The sequence below is a fragment of the Vigna unguiculata genome, chromosome 2, assembly GCF_004118075.2.
Source record: "Vigna unguiculata cultivar IT97K-499-35 chromosome 2, ASM411807v1, whole genome shotgun sequence".
Classification (NCBI taxonomy): Eukaryota; Viridiplantae; Streptophyta; class Magnoliopsida; order Fabales; family Fabaceae; genus Vigna; species Vigna unguiculata.
The window spans coordinates 28,769,669-28,788,742 of record NC_040280.1 but is presented as its reverse complement, the minus strand read 5'-3'; the positions used below and the strand labels follow the sequence as shown (position 1 = coordinate 28,788,742).

The 19,074-nt window shown below is 36.0% G+C and overlaps 3 protein-coding genes and 2 non-coding genes across 6 annotated transcripts; all 5 read left to right on the top strand.

Moving 5' to 3' along the window:
• Positions 1–584: 584 nt before the first annotated feature.
• Positions 585–7,859, top strand: LOC114173921 (BTB/POZ domain-containing protein At5g66560-like). Of its 2 annotated transcripts, none has more exons than XM_028058598.1 (4): positions 585–2,601; positions 2,696–2,765; positions 2,883–4,034; positions 7,163–7,859. In XM_028058598.1, the coding sequence occupies exons 1-4, from the start codon at positions 2,561–2,563 to the stop codon at positions 7,712–7,714; spliced, it is 1,815 nt and encodes a 604-aa protein (XP_027914399.1). In that variant the 5' UTR covers positions 585–2,560; the 3' UTR covers positions 7,715–7,859. The 2 variants fall into 2 exon arrangements, with proteins under 2 accessions (XP_027914399.1, XP_027914398.1); XM_028058597.1 differs by having other exon boundaries at positions 585–2,607.
• A 2,040-nt stretch (positions 7,860–9,899) lies between these two features.
• On the top strand, positions 9,900–9,983 carry LOC114174742. The gene has a single exon (XR_003602705.1). It is a non-coding gene; the product is annotated as a small nucleolar RNA SNOR75 (small nucleolar RNA).
• Positions 9,984–10,085: 102 nt separating this feature from the next.
• LOC114174772 lies at positions 10,086–10,162 on the top strand. The gene has a single exon (XR_003602734.1). It is a non-coding gene; the product is annotated as a small nucleolar RNA Z105 (small nucleolar RNA).
• Positions 10,163–11,939: 1,777 nt separating this feature from the next.
• On the top strand, positions 11,940–13,352 carry LOC114173846 (oxygen-evolving enhancer protein 1, chloroplastic-like). The gene is made up of 2 exons (XM_028058494.1): positions 11,940–12,267; positions 12,451–13,352. Exons 1-2 carry the CDS (start codon positions 12,037–12,039, stop codon positions 13,207–13,209), a joined length of 990 nt encoding a protein of 329 aa, XP_027914295.1. The 5' UTR covers positions 11,940–12,036; the 3' UTR covers positions 13,210–13,352.
• Positions 13,353–14,508: 1,156 nt separating this feature from the next.
• Positions 14,509–16,678, top strand: LOC114173165 (pentatricopeptide repeat-containing protein At2g22410, mitochondrial-like). The gene has a single exon (XM_028057412.1). The coding sequence runs from the start codon at positions 14,605–14,607 to the stop codon at positions 16,606–16,608; it is 2,004 nt and encodes a 667-aa protein (XP_027913213.1). The 5' UTR covers positions 14,509–14,604; the 3' UTR covers positions 16,609–16,678.
• Positions 16,679–19,074: the final 2,396 nt, after the last annotated feature.

The window sequence follows — 19,074 nt, the reverse complement described above, 5'->3', positions numbered from 1 at the left end:
TGTCATGGTTGTGTGTCCCTCTTTAACCCATACTCTGTAAACGTGGGTCTGAGAGGGAGGAATTTGGTAAAAGGAGGGAGGGGGAAACATTTAGAATATTTGGATATAATGATAATTGAAAGGTTTAATTGTAATTTTAGTTTCTATATTTTGGCTTTTGGGTATATTTTGCACCAATTTAAAAGAGGAAAATATTTGCTAGGAAAGGTAAAATCCTGGATGAAGTCTTTAAGAAGTTTTCTAGGTCAAGTTGGGTGTGACTATTTGTGAAGACTTTATGCTCGAGTCAGTGAATTGTAAAAGATGAATGGAAATGAACAGAAATTCGAATGTAATCAGATTCTGGACTTTCAATACATGTTCTTGAATTTGCTCCTCTTTTAAGACGCATTTAACCTGGGTTCTAACGACGTGGTTATGTTATCTTTATCTTCGAATGGATGGTATCACTCTGAGGTTTTTACGATTTTCTAATGCTCGAGAGATATACTTTTTAATTGCCATGTTTTATTATCCACTAATTTGACCTTGATAATTATAAATCTCTAAAATGTCGGTTAAGATCGCATGAAAATTTTCTATATATTGTCCTGCGTGCCACCAACAGTATATCGAGTGTAAATACAAAATCTTTATAATCTCTATACAAAGCAGAGATCAATCCATTGAATGATTAAAGCTTAGAGAATAAATAAACAAAAATAAAAATAATAATGAAGAACTGATTAAGATAACTAGCAGCAAGAGTTGCTGATATAAGACTGACGACTGTTGTAATGGTTAATTTGTATCCAAAAACATAGCAGTGCAAATAGGTTAGATTATTGACAATTTGACTTCATCTCTTGTGCAAATCATCTGATAGTAATTCACCAAACAGTAATTGATAAAGAAACTTCCATTGGATCAGTGGGGTTTATTGAAAGACTTCCTTCCCACCCTTTTTCTAAATTTGTCCACATTGTCATGTGCGTGTATCAATTTGAGCTCTTCGATCATGTACCTTACGGTGGTTGTTGGTGGCCGTAAATTATACGAAAGTATGGGATAAAAGATATGCCACCATAAATGAAGACATGGCTCTCAGCATTTGTCTTTCTTTTTACTCAATTTTGTTTAGTTTGGAAGCTATAAGCTTATCCTGTAAAATGTTCCTCAACTTTAGGAAAATAAATTTCATTAACAATAATAATTTATACCAACTTTCTGTTATATATATACCATCTGTTATAACTTACATATTCATCACCTTACACTTAATTAACCAGATACTTGTGCCACTCTTCACTACAGGCTTCCTTCCTCCTTTATCTGGTTTTTACTAAATTTACTGTGATTACTCTTAATCAAGGGCAGACAAGAGGAATGCTTACATCTTTTCTGGTAGAGTAAATATAGAAGACGGCTTCATGAATTTATTAACATCCTCCAAAGAAAGGGTTTTAATGGTAATTGCTTCTGTTTTTATAGTCTTTGTAGAAGTATTTATTAGTTTTGAATTTTGTCATGCTTTAACCGATATTTTTAGTTGATCATCAATTAAATTTAATTTAACATAAATACTAATTAATATAATCTAGTAATAAAGAGTATTTTACTTATCCTAATTTGAAATAGTTTTTATTGTTTTAAACATTAACTAATTATATGTAATAATAAAGACTAAAAAGGAACCATTAAAGAATGTTGAAGCCTAAACCAACTAAAGAAATTTGCAATTAACATTGCGTTCGTTAATAGCCCATGGCAGATGATAAAATATAAGGTTGGTAAGACGCGAGCAAAAAATTGGAGGTCCCTCTAGGCCTTTTAGAGAGTTATTTGACAGGTTCCGTGTAAAATAATGATAAGATGATCTATTAACTAAGCAAAGCAACTCTGTACTGTATGTGAGAAAACCAGAATTCTCATTCCTAAACTAAATTATTCCATCATTTGCGCAAAAAGTAATAACCTGGTTGGCAAGCAACGGTATATGAGTAATGAGTGAATGTTGGCTTTCCAAAAAGAAAACTAATCAATGGCACCTCCTTTTTGTGGAGTCTATTTGCCATCTTAATGCATGAGTGAGAGAAACAGTAGGTGATAGTGAAGTTCTGCTGAAAGTCAGAGAAGAAGAAAGAAAAGGAAGTTCTGATAAAGGAAGGAAAGGGATCCTATGGATCCCCTTTTTAGGAATTTGGTCTAGGTCTATTTGTCCGTTTTGAGTTTGTAGATTCCATACTGTTTCACCCAGTCCTTTCTTCTTCTTTTCTCTTCCTTATATTAAGCTTTTTTCATGTGTTATTTTCCACATAAAACCTCCAAAAGAAAGCACAAAAAGACAATCTTTTTCTTCCTTCTCATCTTCTATATTTCGCAATTGGCTGTGCCAGTCAAGTCTACTTACTTTCTACAATTCATCTATAATTCCGGGTGATAATAAAATCCCTGACCCACAACCCCTACTCACATTATTTATGTCCAATCTCTGATATATGCTTAGTTTTCAGCATCTTCAGAATTCAGCTTTACTGCAATCTGTTTCTATTATTTTGAATCCTAGTATTTTTGTGAGGAAATGGCAACAGGGGAGCAACTGAATTCTAGAGAGCAAGCATGGTTAGAGTAATAACTTCTCTCACTACTAGCTACCTTTGAACCACGCTTTTCTTGATCCAAAAGTGACCATATTTGCAACAATTCCTTATTGCAGGGTTTGCACAACGGAATTGCCAAGTGACCTTGTGGTTGAAGTAGAGAAGATGAACTTCCATCTTCAAAGGGTGAGCTTCCTATAGCACGCTAAAGCCAATATTCTTATCTTATGCATGCACACCCAACAATACTCTGTACTTGGTTTCTCTAAAATTTGTCCTGTGTCGTGACATGTTTCATTTTAGTCCCCTATGATGTCAAAAAGTCGAAAGCTTCACCAGCTAATAAGCGACGAAGAAGCAAATCATTCCTCTGCTACCACACCAGCAGCAGAAGAGGGGGAGAAACATTGTCATTTGGTGCTCGCAGATTTCCCCGGCGGCTCCGAGACCTTTGAATTAGCCGCCAAATTCTGTTTCGGCGCCAAAATTAACTTGTCTTCTTCCAATGTGGTTCCTCTCCGCTGTGCTGGGGAGTTTCTCGAGATGACGGAAGAACACTCCGAAGAAAACCTGATCGCCAAGACGGAGACCTTCCTCTCTCAGTCCGTGCTAAACAGCCTCAAGGACTCCATCATAGCTTTGAAATCCAGCCAGCGCTTAATGCCTCTAGCGGAGACTTTAGGAATCCCGCGGAGGTGCGTCGATTCCATCATCTCCGAAGCACGCTTTAGGTGGCCAGTGAGCGATTCCGCTTACACACTGCGGGGAAGAAGAAAAGCCGTGATCGATGGTGAAGATGACTCTTGGTTTGAGGAGCTCACGCTTCTAGGTTTACCTATGTTCAAGCAATTAATTATCGCCATGAAAGAATCTGAGCTGAAGCCGGAGATAATCGAAATCTGCCTAATGCATTACGCTAAGAAACACATTCCAGGTTTGTCGAGGTCCAATCGGAAGGCCTTGACATCATCTTCTTCAGAAGCAGAACAGAAAGAGTTACTTGAGATTGTGATCTCGAACCTCTCATCCAAGCACTCCACGCAGGTGAGGTTTCTCTTCGGACTGTTGCGAGCCGCTACCATGCTGAGCGCTTCCAAAGCATGCAGAGACGTGTTGGAGAAGAAGATAGGATCGCAGCTCGATGAAGTCACTCTCGATGACCTTCTCATACCTAGCTATTCATACCTAAACGAAACTTTGTACGATATCGATTGCGTAGCGAGGATTTTACGTTACTTTTTAGAAGAAGAACGAAACGTGGCTGCAATCGACGGCTGCGAACCGACGTCGCCGGCGCTGATGCTTGTTGGAAAACTCATTGACTGTTATCTTTCAGAGATCGCTTCCGATGCGAATCTCAAGCCTAAGAAATTCTACGATCTCGCTATCTCAGTTCCTGATCAAGCGAGACTGTTCCACGATGGTCTCTATCGTGCCGTAGATGTCTATCTCAAGGTACCTAAAAACTATTCCGATATTACGTGCTTCTATAAAAAGCATAATTGGTTAATGAAAATCCTAATTTCGGATTGATGGGTTATGTTTCATATGTTATGGTTATGGTCATGGTTATAATCATGGTCATAACCATAACATATGAAACATAACCCATCAGTGGTATCAGAGCCGATGGTTCAGAGTGACTGACCGCATAACCATAACCAAAGGGGTCACTCATACACACCTGAAGGGAAATATACCATATGAAAAAAAAAACAAGGGACTCACCCTTGAGGGGAGATGTTGGGAATAGTCCAAGTGTGAGTCAAAAAGTCCCACATTGGATAGAAAAGACAAAGTTAAACACTATATAAGAATAAAGACCCATAACAACATTGCCTTAAGGTTTTGGGGTTAAAGTGGTGTCTAAGGTCTTATATGTGTAAGACTAATGTCATATAACCATATAGAACCATAATCTCCCAATAACCATATGCCATAACTATAACCATAACCTATATGAAAAAATATAACCTATCAGCTGATAGGTTATATTTTTTCATATATGGTTTATAGTCATGGTCATGGCATAGTTATGGTCATTGAGAGATTGTGGTTCTATATGGTTATATAACATTAGTCTTACACATATAAGACCTTAGACACCACTTTTACACCAAAACCTTAAGGCAATGTTGTTATGGGCCTTTATTCTTATATAGTGTTTAACTTTGTCTTTTCTATCCAATGTGGGACTTTGACTCACACTTGGACTATTCCCAACATCTCCCCTCAAGGGTGAGTCCCTTATTTTTTTTTCTTTTTCATATGGTATATTTCCCTTCAGGTATGAGTGACCCCTTTGGTTATGGTTATGCGGTCAGTCACATCGATGACCCCTTTTTGACCCCTTTGGTTATGGTTATGCGGTCAGTCACATCGGTGACCCCTTTTTGTTTATGGTGGTGGTTATGCGGTCAGTCACTCCGAACCATCGGCTCTGATACCACTGATTATAAACCATATATGAAAAAATATAACCTATCACTGGTATCAAGAGCCATTGTTCTTACTGCCGATAGAATGGAAGGAAATATGTCACACGTCGCTATTCCACTCTTTGATGGTGAAAGCTATGATCTATGGGCGGTAAGGATGCAAACATATCTAGAGGGGCTAGATCTATGGGAAGTTGTGGAGGAAGATGATGTTCCCTTATCTGAAAATCCCACCATGGCTCAAATGAAAGCGCATAAAGAAAAGAAAACGAGAAAGGCAAAGGCAAAATCATGCTTGTTCGCAGGTGTTTCACAAATGATTATGACCAGGATCATGACTTTAAAGTCTCCCAAAGAAATATGGGAATACTTGAAAGCAGAATATGAAGGGAACGAGAAGATTCGAGGCATGAAAGTTTTGAACTTGATAAGGGAGTTTGAGATGCAAAGAATGAAAGAGTCAGAGACGATTAAAGAATACTCAAACAAATTGTTGGGTATTGCCAACAAGATAAAATTGTTGGGAAAGGAGTTTTCAGATTCCAGACTCGTTGAGAAAATTCTGGTGACGGTGCCGGAAAGATATGAGGCATCTATTGCTTCCTTAGAAAACACAAAAGATTTGTCTACAATCACTTTTACAGAGGTGATACATGCCTTGCAAGCACAAGAACAACGAAGATTGATGAGAGAAGATCATGAGGCGGTTGAAGGTAATTTAAATTACACGGAAGATAATGCTCTCATAGTCAAGAAAAATAGAAGGAGCAAATACAACAACACACAAGTTTTTCCATCTTGTCCCTATTGCAAGAGAAAAGGTCATCAACCCAATTGGTGTTGGTGGAGGCCAGATGTCAAATGTCACAAATGCGGTCAATTGGGACATGTGGAAAAGGTATGCAAATCTAAAGATTCTGAAGAAGATGTTCAAATTGTGGAGAATAAATCAGATGAGGATAAATCAGAGGAAGATCTACTTTTTACAACATCATGTGTCACAACCAACCAATCTTCAAAAGATTGGATTATAGATAGTGGTTGCACAAACCATATGACTCATGATAGAGAAATTTTCAAGGAGCTGAATAAATCAAATATTTCCAAGGTAAGAATTGGGAATGGAGAACAACTTGCTGTGAAAGGTACAGGAACAGTTTCAATTAAAACTCATTCAGGTATCAAATTAATTTTTGATGTCTTTTATGTTCCTGAGATTACCCAGAATTTGTTAAGTGTTGCTCAATTGTTAGAGAAAGGTTATAAGGTCTCCTTTGAAAATAAAGTATGTGTGATAAAAAATGCAAACAACATAGAGGTATTTAGAGTCCACATGAAAGACAAAAGATTTGCGCTGGATTTTATGAAGGAGGAATTTGATACAAAGAAAGTGAACATGAAAGAAGGATCAAAATTAGAAGATAAATATCTTTGGAAGAAAGTAGATGTCCAAGTGAAGAAAGTAGATGGAGGTTCACATTTTAATATTCACAAAAGGTCCAATGCCACTCCAATGAAATCCACACCGAACAAAGAAAAAGAAGGTGATGCTGATATAAGAAGAAATATGAAGGATGATGCCAAATTGAAGAAAGATGTGATGCCATGGAAGAAGGAGAAAAACAAATATTGCAAGCACAAAAAGAGGAGAAAATCAAGCATCAAAAGATGGAGAATCAAATCTGAAGATATAAAATAAACAGATATTAAGCAAGGAGGAATGTTGAGAATATTACTTAATATCTTTTTTATTTAAATTAGTTTTTAGAAAATATTTCAGTTTTAGAGATATGTGTCAGTTTTAGAAATTTGTTATTATTTTAGATTAGGAGTGAGATATTCTAAATATTTTATACTTGATATTTGTTATATTTTGCTCTATATATAGAGTATATCAATAAAATACAAAAACATGTTCCTCCGTATAACATATCACATATATCTCTCATATATCTCATATCTCTCATATTTTCAAAAGCCCTAAAAATCCCAACAACTGGTATCAGAGCGAGACTGTTCCACGATGGTCTCTATCGTGCCGTAGATGTCTATCTCAAGGTACCTAAAAACTATTCCGATATTACGTGCTTCTATAAAAAGCATAATTGGTTAATGAAAATCCTAATTTCGGATCGCTAATTGCAGGCGCATCCATGGGTTTCGAAATCGGATAGGGAGAAGATTTGTGAAGTGTTGGACTGTCAGAAACTTACACTGGAGGCGTGCACGCACGCCGCGCAGAATGAAAGGCTCCCGCTGCGAGCGGTGGTTCGCGTGCTCTTCTTCGAGCAACTTCAACTGCGGCACACCATCGCCGGAACGCTGATGGCAGCGCAGGAGCCGGCAAGACCTTCGGTGGCGTCGGCGGATGCAGAGTGGGGTGGAGCAGGGGAAGGATGCACGCACGATCGCGGCGATATTAACACGTGGCAGGTAACGGTGAGGGAGAATCAGGTGCTTCGCTTGGACATGGATAGCATGAGGTCGCGGGTGCATCAGCTAGAACGAGAGTGTTCTTCGATGAAACGGGTGATTGAGAAGATGGACAGGAATGGCCCACAAGGTGGCGGGGTGTGGCTCGCTTTGGGGAAGAAGTTCGGTTGCAAGTTCAAAACGCAGGTTTGTGATTCGCATGAGCCAACAACGGTGGTTGACAAGCGCGACGGTAGGCCCCACCGGCGTCCTCATCGTGAATAATAAGTAGAGTAGCACCCTAGTATAATACCTTCCTGGATGACACGTGAGAATATGATTGGACTTTGGAATGCGTGATAATGGGAATGGTTCTATGCCGTTTGCACATTGTGTTCATATTGGTGATATGATATGATTGTTGACTCTCGATTATGAGTAAAATAAAATCTAGCAGAAAATATTATGAGTAATCACACTGCAAATAATTTTGATGACTGGGTAAATGCCTTTTTAGGTGATGGGAATGCATGCAGTGATATTTGATAAGGAATTAAGGAACCGTAATCTTTTACTGAAATATTTTCATGTCCAAAGAATGAAAGGCGAAGCAAATGTATTTGCTTTTAAAAAATCATTGTCTCAATCTCTGGAAAATCAGAGTATTGCAAAAGATATCTTTGCTCCCTTCACTACTGATATAAAAAGGAAACCTAAAGTTTTCAGTTTCACGTCCTGCACACATCACTGTCGCTGTTTTTTCTGTAGCATTTTGGTTTTTTTACGGTGCTTTTACCTGTTGAGCTTCAGCCGCGAAGTTGCAGATTTGATGACACCAGAAGTGGAGAACGTTGCTACAAAGGTTGTAACCGCAAGCCTCCAATCTTTTATAAGTAGAGTATTATATTCTTCCAAGAAAAACACACTTGAAGCTATCTTTCTTCTTATCGTTCTCTCATTTTCTTCTCTCTTTTGTCCTCTAATTTTTCCTTTACTAAAATCCTGGATTGGATTATTTAATTTTTAAAAAATTTGAGAAATTCATGTTATATTTTGGGAGACTTGTGCAACAACACAATCATAAATCTCGATAGATATTGAATCTACACCTCTCAACAACCCAAATCTGAAGAATCAAAACTTTATTTTCAGAATTTAGACGATATTTGTAAAATTGATATCGGATGTGTCAAAAATTAAAGTTTTATCTGACACTAGAAAGAATGTATGTTTAAGTTGTTACTATTCTTACATCTTCAAAACCCGACCCTAGTATTCTTGAAAACAAGTTGAAGATTGGATTCACACGAACAAGATATGCCGACACACTTTATTAAGTGTTTTGTCTAATATTTGGTTTGATTTTTACATTTACTATAAAGTAGCGAAAGATATTTGAGATCCATTGAATCTCAAATATATTGTCAAAGATGTCGTTAGACAAAAATTCGTAATAGAAAACTATTATCGTTGAAAGATGATTCAAGATAAGGATATTAAGATCAAAATCAATAAGCATCACAAGTTGTTGGAAGATATGAAAGCAAAGAACAGGATGTTGCTTAAAGAACTTACCAACAAGAAGAAATGTGTTATTGCAAGGGCTAAAGCTTTGTTTACAAAAGCAAATGTGGTAGAACATAATCCTACTCCGAAAAAGGTATGAGAACAAACCTGATCCAATAAAAAAAATTAAAATTTTCATCCCAAAAGATTTAACCCCACTTATAAAGAAAGGAAATTTATTCGTATGTGGGAAGTTAGACCATCATGATGCAGATGTAGAATAAGAAACGACAATCCTCCAAAAACAAATATAGCCGAGGACATCGAAGTTGTGGTTGTTTTACAAGTAAACTTGATGATCAGTATGAATAAATGAGTGATAGACTCTAATGCTACCATGCTACCAGACTTGTCTGTAAATAAAAATGTTTTTACTTCTTACACAAAATGTAGGGGATGGAGAGGAGATAAGAACACGTTTATCTTTTGATTTCGGAACAATTGTCTTAGGAAAAGGAAAAGTGGGAGTTTATCTTTTGTGCCCTTTACCAAAGTTAATTTAATCTCTAAAAGTAGGAGTTAAAAGTCAAAGGATTATTTTGGGAATTTTTGAAAAAATTGGGGTGCCGAAGAGATAATTGGGGGTGGAGGAAGAGGGCCAGGGTCCATTCTTACCGAAGGCCCAATAAACCCAGTTAAAGATCCATTAAACTCTAACGCAAACGCAAAACCCTAATACCTCAAAACGGAACCTGCTGGCCTATAAAGTCGAAGCATATTCTGCATCTTCAAGGAACCGTGACTACCGTTTCTTTCTACCAAGACCGGCCTCTGCATTTGTGCATCTATTCGTGAGATATATTTATGTTTGTGTTGCTTTTTGTGTTCTTTTAGTGTATTTGATTTTAAAATTCTCGTTTGGGGGTTAAATATGGGTTGAGGAACAGGATGCGATTTGTGGTTTTCTCTGTGATGATGAAAATGATGACGAGTCCGATATTCCATTCTTTAAAATTCTGATGACAATCGAGGCATTTGTCTGAGAGGTTTCCACTGTTCGTTCCATCCTTCATTTTGGGGGCATGGGGTTTTTAATTTTGTGCATGCTTTTGTTTTTTAACTTTTAAATTAAATTGGGGTTTTTTGTATAATGGCATGGTGATGATGTTTACGAATGTTTTCATATGATAATTCATATGATGAATACAATCCTCCTACTCATTCTGAATGCCTATAATGTTTTCGTTCATATTGTATTTTCTTTTAATTTTTTTCTCTTGAATTTTACACGGAGAAGATAGAGAAAGACCAACAAGTGGCTATGATGAGAACGAAATTTTGTTTCTGTTGAGTTTATCTATGATTGCATTTCAAGCACTTTTGAGCTACTGTCTTTCTCTGTTACATTTTTATCCCCTGAACATATGTTAAAACTACAATAAATTAGATTCCCTTTTTTGTTTAAATTCAAATTCTATGTATTTAGATTATAATCAAAACGTCAAATAAACGTTTTTATTTTTATGCGATTTGGAAGTTAGATAATATATTAATGATGATCAAAATATACACTTAAACTAACACATTGCCCGAGTTATAGTTAAATTAGCTGTAGGATGGCATTTTTGTATTTCATGGAATTTTGAAATTAGCACCACCTATCATAAGTTGAATTTTGATCTTTTATCTTTAGAAAATATTCGAATTAATGTTTGGAGTGTTCTTCGAATGTATAAAGGGTGCTAAGTAGAAATCAGAGTAATGAGGATCAATTAATCATTACTCCGACTAAGATACTAATTTAAGCAGGTGGTTTGCTTTTTGTATCCATTATTGTTGTAATCATATCTGTGATTACCATGGTGAAGGTACTGCCTCTATACTAATAAATTAAATCATAAGGCCAGAAGTTGAATCAAAGCGTAATTTGGAGGGTAAAGTTTTTCAGAAGAAAGAATGTTTTAGAAGATGGTGATGCATGTGTTATGGATATTGAAGATCAAAGCTTTCAAAACGAGACAAAGACTACGAACTATTTTCCGGGACGATGATATGGAGGCATGACTAGTTTTTGTGGTGGTGGGGATCCTTTAAACTTTATATGGAAGGATTTTTCTATTGAAGCACAATTTTGAGGAATGAATGGAAGAAATACACGTTGTATTATATCCTGATTTTTGTGATGTAAAAGTACTTTTAGTTAAATGGTGTTTCAAACTTGTTACTCCTTGCATGCTCTTTTGTATGTACCTAATTATTTTCCAATGTCTTTGAAGTAAATTCCAACACCCGAAAGATACTAAAATTGATCATGACGAAGATTTTTCTTTTTCTCTGTTTTTTTATATTAATGTAATAGTAGTTTATTTATTTCCTAAGTTTAATCGCTTTAAAAAGTACTTTATTTTATATTTTTTATCACTCCTGTTTGTCCTTCGTCTATATTTTGTAAGTTTTGCATTTTACAAATCATTCACGCACATAAATATAAGCCTAGTTTCTCCTGTGTCTGAGGGTGATTGAGTACACCCGTATGTATCACGTGGTTATCGGAAGTAGTTTATTGGATTGTACTTTGTTTCGCTCTACGACTTATCGACATGTCCTTAACATTATTTGTGGAACGGAACAAAATTAATGAAGAATAAAAAAATTGTAAAATAATAATGTCTTCTTCAAAATCGAGATATTTTTTTCAATCTTATTATCAGGTAAGTTATCAGTTAAGTAAAATAACCTACTTTTCTAAAAATTAATTAGCAAAGAAATTTTTTCTATTTAAATAATACAAATAAGTATTTCAATGAAGATATAAATTTGTAAAAAAAGAAGAAAGTGAAAATTGGAGATGTTGTTAATGAGTTGATCTTTGACAGAAACTATATTTGATCCTAATTGAGAAATTTCCAACGTGGCAACAAGAAAACATTGACATTAGCTTGAGTGATCCAATAAGAATTGGCCTTATCCTATCGGAAATCTTACTCGCACCACAGCCACCAAATACTCCATTTTCTGCCATTCATCACTCACAATAACCACTTGCAAATCTTTGAATCTCAACACAAACACTTTGGTGGCCACACCTTGCACCAGCATCAATGGCAGCCTCACTACAAGCTGCAGCAACCTTCATGCAACCCACCAAGGTGGGCTTAACCTCCCGCAACCTCAAATCTTCTCAATGCATCTCTAAGGCTTTCGGCTTGGAACCCGCTGGACCTAAATTCACCTGCTCTCTTCAATCCGATCTCAAAGACTTGGCTCAAAAATGCGCCGACGCCACCAAGCTTGCAGGATTCGCCCTTGCCACCTCAGCTCTCCTTGTTTCTGTATGTTTTACTTGCTTCCCCTTTATCATCTTCAATTTCTGTATGTTTTGCACTCATTCACACCATGGATACCAAGTTAGAATTTTATGAATTGTTTTGTATGAGAAATGGAGTTTGTAGGATTGATTGTTCAAGTAATAAAGTAGTTATGAATTAATAACAGAAGTGATTGTGAAATTTCAGGGAGCAAATGCAGAGGGTGTTCCGAAGAGGCTAACCTTCGACGAAATCCAGAGCAAGACATATCTGGAAGTGAAGGGGACTGGAACTGCTAACCAGTGCCCAACCATCGATGGTGGAGTGGACTCATTCGCCTTCAAGCCAGGCAAATACAACGCCAAGAAGCTGTGTCTGGAACCCACTTCCTTCACGGTGAAGGCAGAGGGTGTGGCCAAGAACGCCCCTCTCGAGTTCCAGAACACCAAGCTCATGACCCGTCTCACCTACACCCTCGACGAGATCGAGGGTCCCTTCGAGGTCTCACCCGACGGAACGGTGAAATTCGAGGAGAAAGACGGGATTGACTACGCTGCTGTGACTGTTCAGCTTCCCGGAGGAGAGCGTGTGCCGTTCCTCTTCACCATCAAACAGTTGGTGGCCACTGGGAAACCAGAAAGCTTCAGCGGGGACTTCCTTGTTCCCTCTTACCGTGGTTCCTCTTTTTTGGACCCCAAGGGAAGGGGTGCCTCAACCGGTTATGACAATGCTGTTGCTTTGCCTGCTGGTGGCAGAGGAGATGAGGAAGAGCTTGCAAAGGAGAACAACAAAAGTGCTTCATCTTCCAAAGGGAAAATCACCTTGAGTGTGACCAAGACCAAGCCTGAGACTGGAGAGGTTATTGGGGTGTTCGAGAGTGTTCAGCCTTCTGATACTGATTTGGGGGCTAAAGCTCCTAAGGATGTCAAGATCCAAGGTATCTGGTATGCTCAGCTTGAGTCATAGACATGTTTTTTTATGCTGTAATTCTATTTTCTTGTAACTTGTTGCGAAGCACTCAGAGCGTTACCATGTAAGTATATTATAACGACTTCGATTATAATAATGTCCAAAATTAAATTCTCTCTATTTGCCTTTTGGAGAATTCATACTCACTTGTCGCAATTAGATGTTGGAAATCCACTTTCTAAGTTTCATAGCAACCAACCAGTGTTTCTGATTGCCCATGAGTGCTTGTTGTTGGAACCTATCTTAGATTGTAGGAAACAATCGCGTATTCTACAAAGCTGTCGTAAAATAAGCGATTGTTTCTTAAACATAAACGGAATGGCATGTTGGAGAGTTTGTCATGAAAGCTGAGGTTGGATCAGTTTGTTGAACCTGGATATTTGAATATGGTGTTATTACTTTACTATTTGGGATGATTGGTGGATTCAACACGAGAAAACTAATATACTTTCATCCTCTGATCTGGTTACAAAAGAATGGAGAAAACAAAAGCTCAAACTTGATCTTAGTCTCAACCTTACGCACATTATATACAATATCCTGTGTTATTCAACTGTAATTATTACCTACGATTGAACTATTTAATCTTGTAAGTATTTTGGCGATAAAGGAATTGAAGTTGTTTTATAAACATGAATCAGTTCATGGGAGAGAGAGAGAGAGAGAGGAACAGAGCCAAGGATGTGATTTTATTGAGTTTTAACATTTTTTTTGGGTTCAAATTTAATCTATCTTTTTTACAGGATCAACATTATTAATTATACAAATTAAGACAGAATTTGGTTAAGATAATACTTGATGTGGAAATTAAAACAAATATAAACCTAAAATATTTAATGGATTAATCAATTAACATTACTTATTTAAAACCAAGTGTTTTATTCCCATATTAAATCTTTCCGTAGTTCTTACTTTAAAATTTGGTAAAATATAACTGTAAAATAAGTAGGATTCGGTTGATCCTCATGAGAATTATTCATGATGAGTAAGTTAATTACTCTCTTATAATGTACAAATACGAGTACAGTTAACAATCAATTTTTAAGTGAAGCGATGGCAAAACCTATCTTGTATATCATTAATAATCAATTTTAGGATTCACTTCGTCCACACATACTTATGTATTTGAAAAAAGTATAACAAATATTGCAATAATCAATTTATTCAAATATATGTGTTTGATTAATCATTAATTTTCATTTTATTATTTAGTTTTAAACGGTATTATGTTTCGAAAACAACAATACTTAAGCATGAAAGGAAACTGTGTGGTGTTAAACCCATATACGACTATGTAATACTTTTTTTAATTAACGACAGAAAAATGAATAGATAGGATATATACAAGATCCTTGGATACCGCAGTATTACTGGGTTTGGTACTTCTATTTGATGTTCTCCACTCTGAAACTGAAACACGCGACCGTTGGTTCCCGCCTTTTCTGCGTTGGCTCTCTACGAACACAAATCAGCACAACCATATGGCACAGGTTGAAGTCACCCACTCATCAAACCCTTCACCATCTCCTGGATCAGAGTTCCTCCTTGAGACAACTCAAGCCTGTACATGCCCAGATCATTCTCCATGGACTTGCGGACCAAGTTGTCACCCTAGGCAAGCTACTCTCTCTTTGTGTTCAAGAGGGAGATCTCCGTTATGCACACCTCCTGTTCGATCAAATTCCCCAACCCAACAAATTCATGTACAATCATTTAATAAGGGGCTATTCGAATATCGATGACCCAATAAATTCTTTGTTGCTCTACCGCCAAATGGTGAGGGCGGGCCTTATGCCAAACCAATTCACCTTCCCCTTTGTTTTCAAAGCTTGTGCTTCCAAACCCTTCTATTGGGAAGCTGTTATTGTTCATGCTCAGGCCATTAAACTCGGAATGAGATGTCATGCCTGTGTACAAAATTCAATTTTGACTGTCTATGTTGCTTGCCGTCTAATACGAAGTGCACGGCAAGTGTTTGATGATATTTCTGACAGGACTCTGGTATCCTGGAATTCTATGATTGCTGGGTATTCTAAAATTGGCCACTGTCGTGGTGCTGTTATGTTGTTAGAAGAAATGCAACATCAGGGGGTACAGCCTGACGTGTTCACCTTTGTTAGCTTGCTTTCTGTTTCCTCAAAGAATGGTAATTTGGACTTGGGAAGATTTGTGCATCTTTTTATCGTTACTGCTGAAGTTCAAATTGATTCGATTGTGACGAATGCCCTGATAGATATGTATGCCAAGTGCGGGCATTTGCAATGTGCTAAACGTGTTTTTGATCGAATGCTTGATAAAAACGTCGTTTCTTGGACATGTATGGTGAATGCTTATGCCAATCATGGTCTTATTGATAACGCTGTGCAAATTTTTAATCAGATGCCAGTGAAGAACGTGGTTTCTTGGAATTCAATAATCTGGTGCCATGTTCAAGAAGGGCTTTACACGGAAGCTATGGAACTTTTCTACAGGATGTGCATTTCAGGTGTGATTCCTGACGATGGTACTCTTGTTAACATTCTTTCATGCTGCAGTCACATGGGCGATCTGGCATTGGGAAAACAAGCCCACGATTACATTTGTGGTAATGATATCACAGTGAGTGTGACGCTCTGTAACTCCCTAATAGACATGTATGCAAAATGTGGCGCTCTTCACACTGCTATGGACATATTCTTTGGGATGCCTGAGAAGAATGTGGTGTCATGGAACGTCATTATTGGGGCACTTGCTTTGCATGGTTTTGGAGAAGAGGCAATTGAGATGTTCAGGAGGATGCAAGCCAGTGGGCTGTGTCCCGATGAGATTACCTTCACAGGGTTACTTTCTGCTTGTAGTCACAGTGGTTTTGTGGACATGGGACGATATTATTTTGACATGATGAGTTCTACGTTCGGGATTTCTCCAAATGTTGCACATTATGCATGCATGGTTGATCTTTTAGGGCGTGGGGGATTCATAGGAGAAGCAGTGACCCTGATACAAAACATGCCTGTTAAACCAGACGTCGTCGTTTGGGGTGCATTGCTTAGTGGTTGCAGGACCTATGGGAATCTGGAGATTGCAAAGCAAATCATGAAGCAGTTGCTAGAGTTGGGACGACATGACTCTGGCCTTTATGTGCTTCTCTCAAACATGTATTCGGAGTCTCAAAGATGGGATGACATGAGAAAAATCAGGAAAATAATGGATGACGCTGGGATACAAAAGTGTAAAGCGATTAGCTGCATTGAAATCGATGGCTGTTGCCATCAATTCATGGTGGATGACAAAAGACATGATAGTTCAACCAGTATATACTCCACGCTGGATCAATTAATGGATCATCTAAAGTCTGTACATCATTGTAAATCTTTTGATGTGGAGGATATATACTACTCTAGCAATCTTCAATAATTCAGCATCAAGTTTGATGGATGGAATGGTAACTTCTTAAAATGAAATCATCTTTCCCTCCCAACTCTAATGGCATCTTCTATTGAAAGAAACAATATATATATATATATATATATATATATATATATATATATATATATATATATATATATAAACCATCATGGTTAATTTAGTATCTTTCGGTTTTAAAATTTGGTAAGATCAATTTTAAATTGTAAAATATAAATCTGTACTTAAATAACTTAAATTAAATATTTATATGGAATGCGTGTTTTCCATTGGAAAGTAGTGTGATGTTTGATTTTTCATCTTCAACATAAGCAGGAGCTTAGATTCTTTGTCCGACATTTTAGAAATGTTGATTCACATGGTAGCGAAAGCCTAAATGCATTGCCTATAGTAACTAGTGTTTTGCACAAAGTCTAATTCTTCGAATAATTGTCAATAGAGAAAATATATTGTGATTTTTTTTTACTCACCTGCGTATTTCCATTGGGATTTGCTATAGTCTGTTGAGAAATGAATCTGGATAAATTCATATACTGATAAAGTAAAAAGAACCCAACAAAAGATCCTCCAGTCCAATAATAAGTGCATATAATATTGCAGTATATTTATGCAGCATGACCAAATTAATTGGATTTGGAAGCAAACAAGTGTTGGCGAAGCTTATAATCAATTTGAAGTGTCGGCGGCGACAAATTAAGCATTATAATATATGGAGTGTTTTGTATTTAGACTCAAAAGCATAGCATAAACAACAATGCTAATCTTTGTTGTGTCAGTGTATTAGATTTTGAAGTCCCATGGCATTATGACAATTTTGATGTGCCTTTTTCGTATGTTTTGATCGAATCTGATATATGATTATAAAATTGAGCATCGTTGGCGTGCCCAAATTTTGACCTCTCAAAATATAGGAGACTTTTTAGAATGGTCAATTGGAGAGAGTACAAGATGAGTACAAACAACTGCCCAACACATTGATATGAAATCTGCATTATATTCCTGCATTCAATGCATCCTTCGCACATCACCAATCGCATACAAATAAGCATTTCTATTTATCCCCTTCTAAGAACACCGTCACATAATAAACCAAAGCAAAACACACAACCAAATTATTAAATGGTGAAATAAAAAATATTTCGTTATGTTACTAAACATTTTAAATGGAATTAAATATGTTTGATATTCCAAACTTTGATATATTTAATGTAATTGATTATAAAATTTATATCCGTTCATTTTTTAAAATTTATGACCAAACTACATCAAAATTTTATATATGGATAAATTTAAATTTTATGTCAAAATTTAGAGACTAAAAATATATTTAATAAGTTTAAAATGTGTTAAAATGTATTTTGTTGTTAGACAAAATAGATATCTTTCGAATAAATGCTTCTATATAAAGATTAAATTCAAGTCTACTTTATGTTTCTTAAAAAATACTCTTGTTTAATATTTTAATTCTTTAAACAAAATTCTATAAGCCACACATTTAAAATTTAAAATTTTACAAAATTGGGTCTCTTTTTTGTGAATTATAAGTAACTGGAAAATATATGAATTCCTTAGTTGCTGAATTTACATAAATATAAAAGTTATATATATATATATATATATATATATATATATATATATATTTAACCCGTTTCTTAAAGTATGGCAAACCACCAGTATTAATTAAATGAACGCCTTAAATAATTGAGTAAACACTTAATGGAAAATGTGTTAAATTAAGTATTAATTAAACTTAAAAAAAAAATATGATATAAGACTTTAGTTACTTGTAAATTCAATGAATGGAATCTTTTCTTAAAACTTTTTTCTTCTTTTACACTGGCAAGATTTAAGGATGTCTTTGAAATCAATAGTATGTAAAAAGCATATCATGTGCATATCTCCAACCTCGTTTTAAAATACTAAGTTACATTCAAAAGGAATTAATGAGGAGATATCAAAATGGACCAAAACATGTCAATTTTTAGAATGTATCCACTTGCACCAATTTAACTTGTTTTCTTTCAAAAATATTTATCCAATTTCAAAATCATCCACAAGTATCATAATATTGAAAAAAGAAAAAAGATACAAGAATTTAATTAAATGCTAAATAATTAAGGTAGGTAGCATTTGTCCTTTATAAATTTTGTGTGGCTATTGATTCTTCCTCTCACTACCCCACCACTATTAATTCATGCCGGAAATGTACCACAATACTTCCAATTCAACCTTCAAACCATATGAATGGTGAAAGTAACGCTGGAAATTATTTATACCATACCTTAACGGTAAACTTTACATAAATAATTTAACTTTTAATACTTAGTCTTTAATTATAGTTAATTATGATAATAGTATGACTGGTTGTGTAAGGTTAGATAATTGGTTATTTATAAAAAAATGATATTGAAGATGACTTACTATATTTTGAACGAAAAAGGAGTGAATTATTACTGA

Bases quoted from the DNA above. Each gene is read 5' to 3' on its own strand.
- LOC114173921 (XM_028058597.1), top strand. From the start codon at position 2,561: ATGGCAACAGGGGAGCAACTGAATTCTAGAGAGCAAGCATGGTTAGA. The intron at 2,608-2,695 runs GTAATAACTTCT...TCCTTATTGCAG, and splicing joins AGAGAGCAAGCATGGTTAGA to GGTTTGCACAACGGAATTGC. The intron at 4,035-7,162 runs GTACCTAAAAAC...CGCTAATTGCAG, and splicing joins CCGTAGATGTCTATCTCAAG to GCGCATCCATGGGTTTCGAA.
- LOC114173846 (XM_028058494.1), top strand. From the start codon at position 12,037: ATGGCAGCCTCACTACAAGCTGCAGCAACCTTCATGCAACCCACCAAG. The intron at 12,268-12,450 runs GTATGTTTTACT...GTGAAATTTCAG, and splicing joins CCTCAGCTCTCCTTGTTTCT to GGAGCAAATGCAGAGGGTGT.
- LOC114173165 (XM_028057412.1), top strand. From the start codon at position 14,605: ATGTTCTCCACTCTGAAACTGAAACACGCGACCGTTGGTTCCCGCCTT.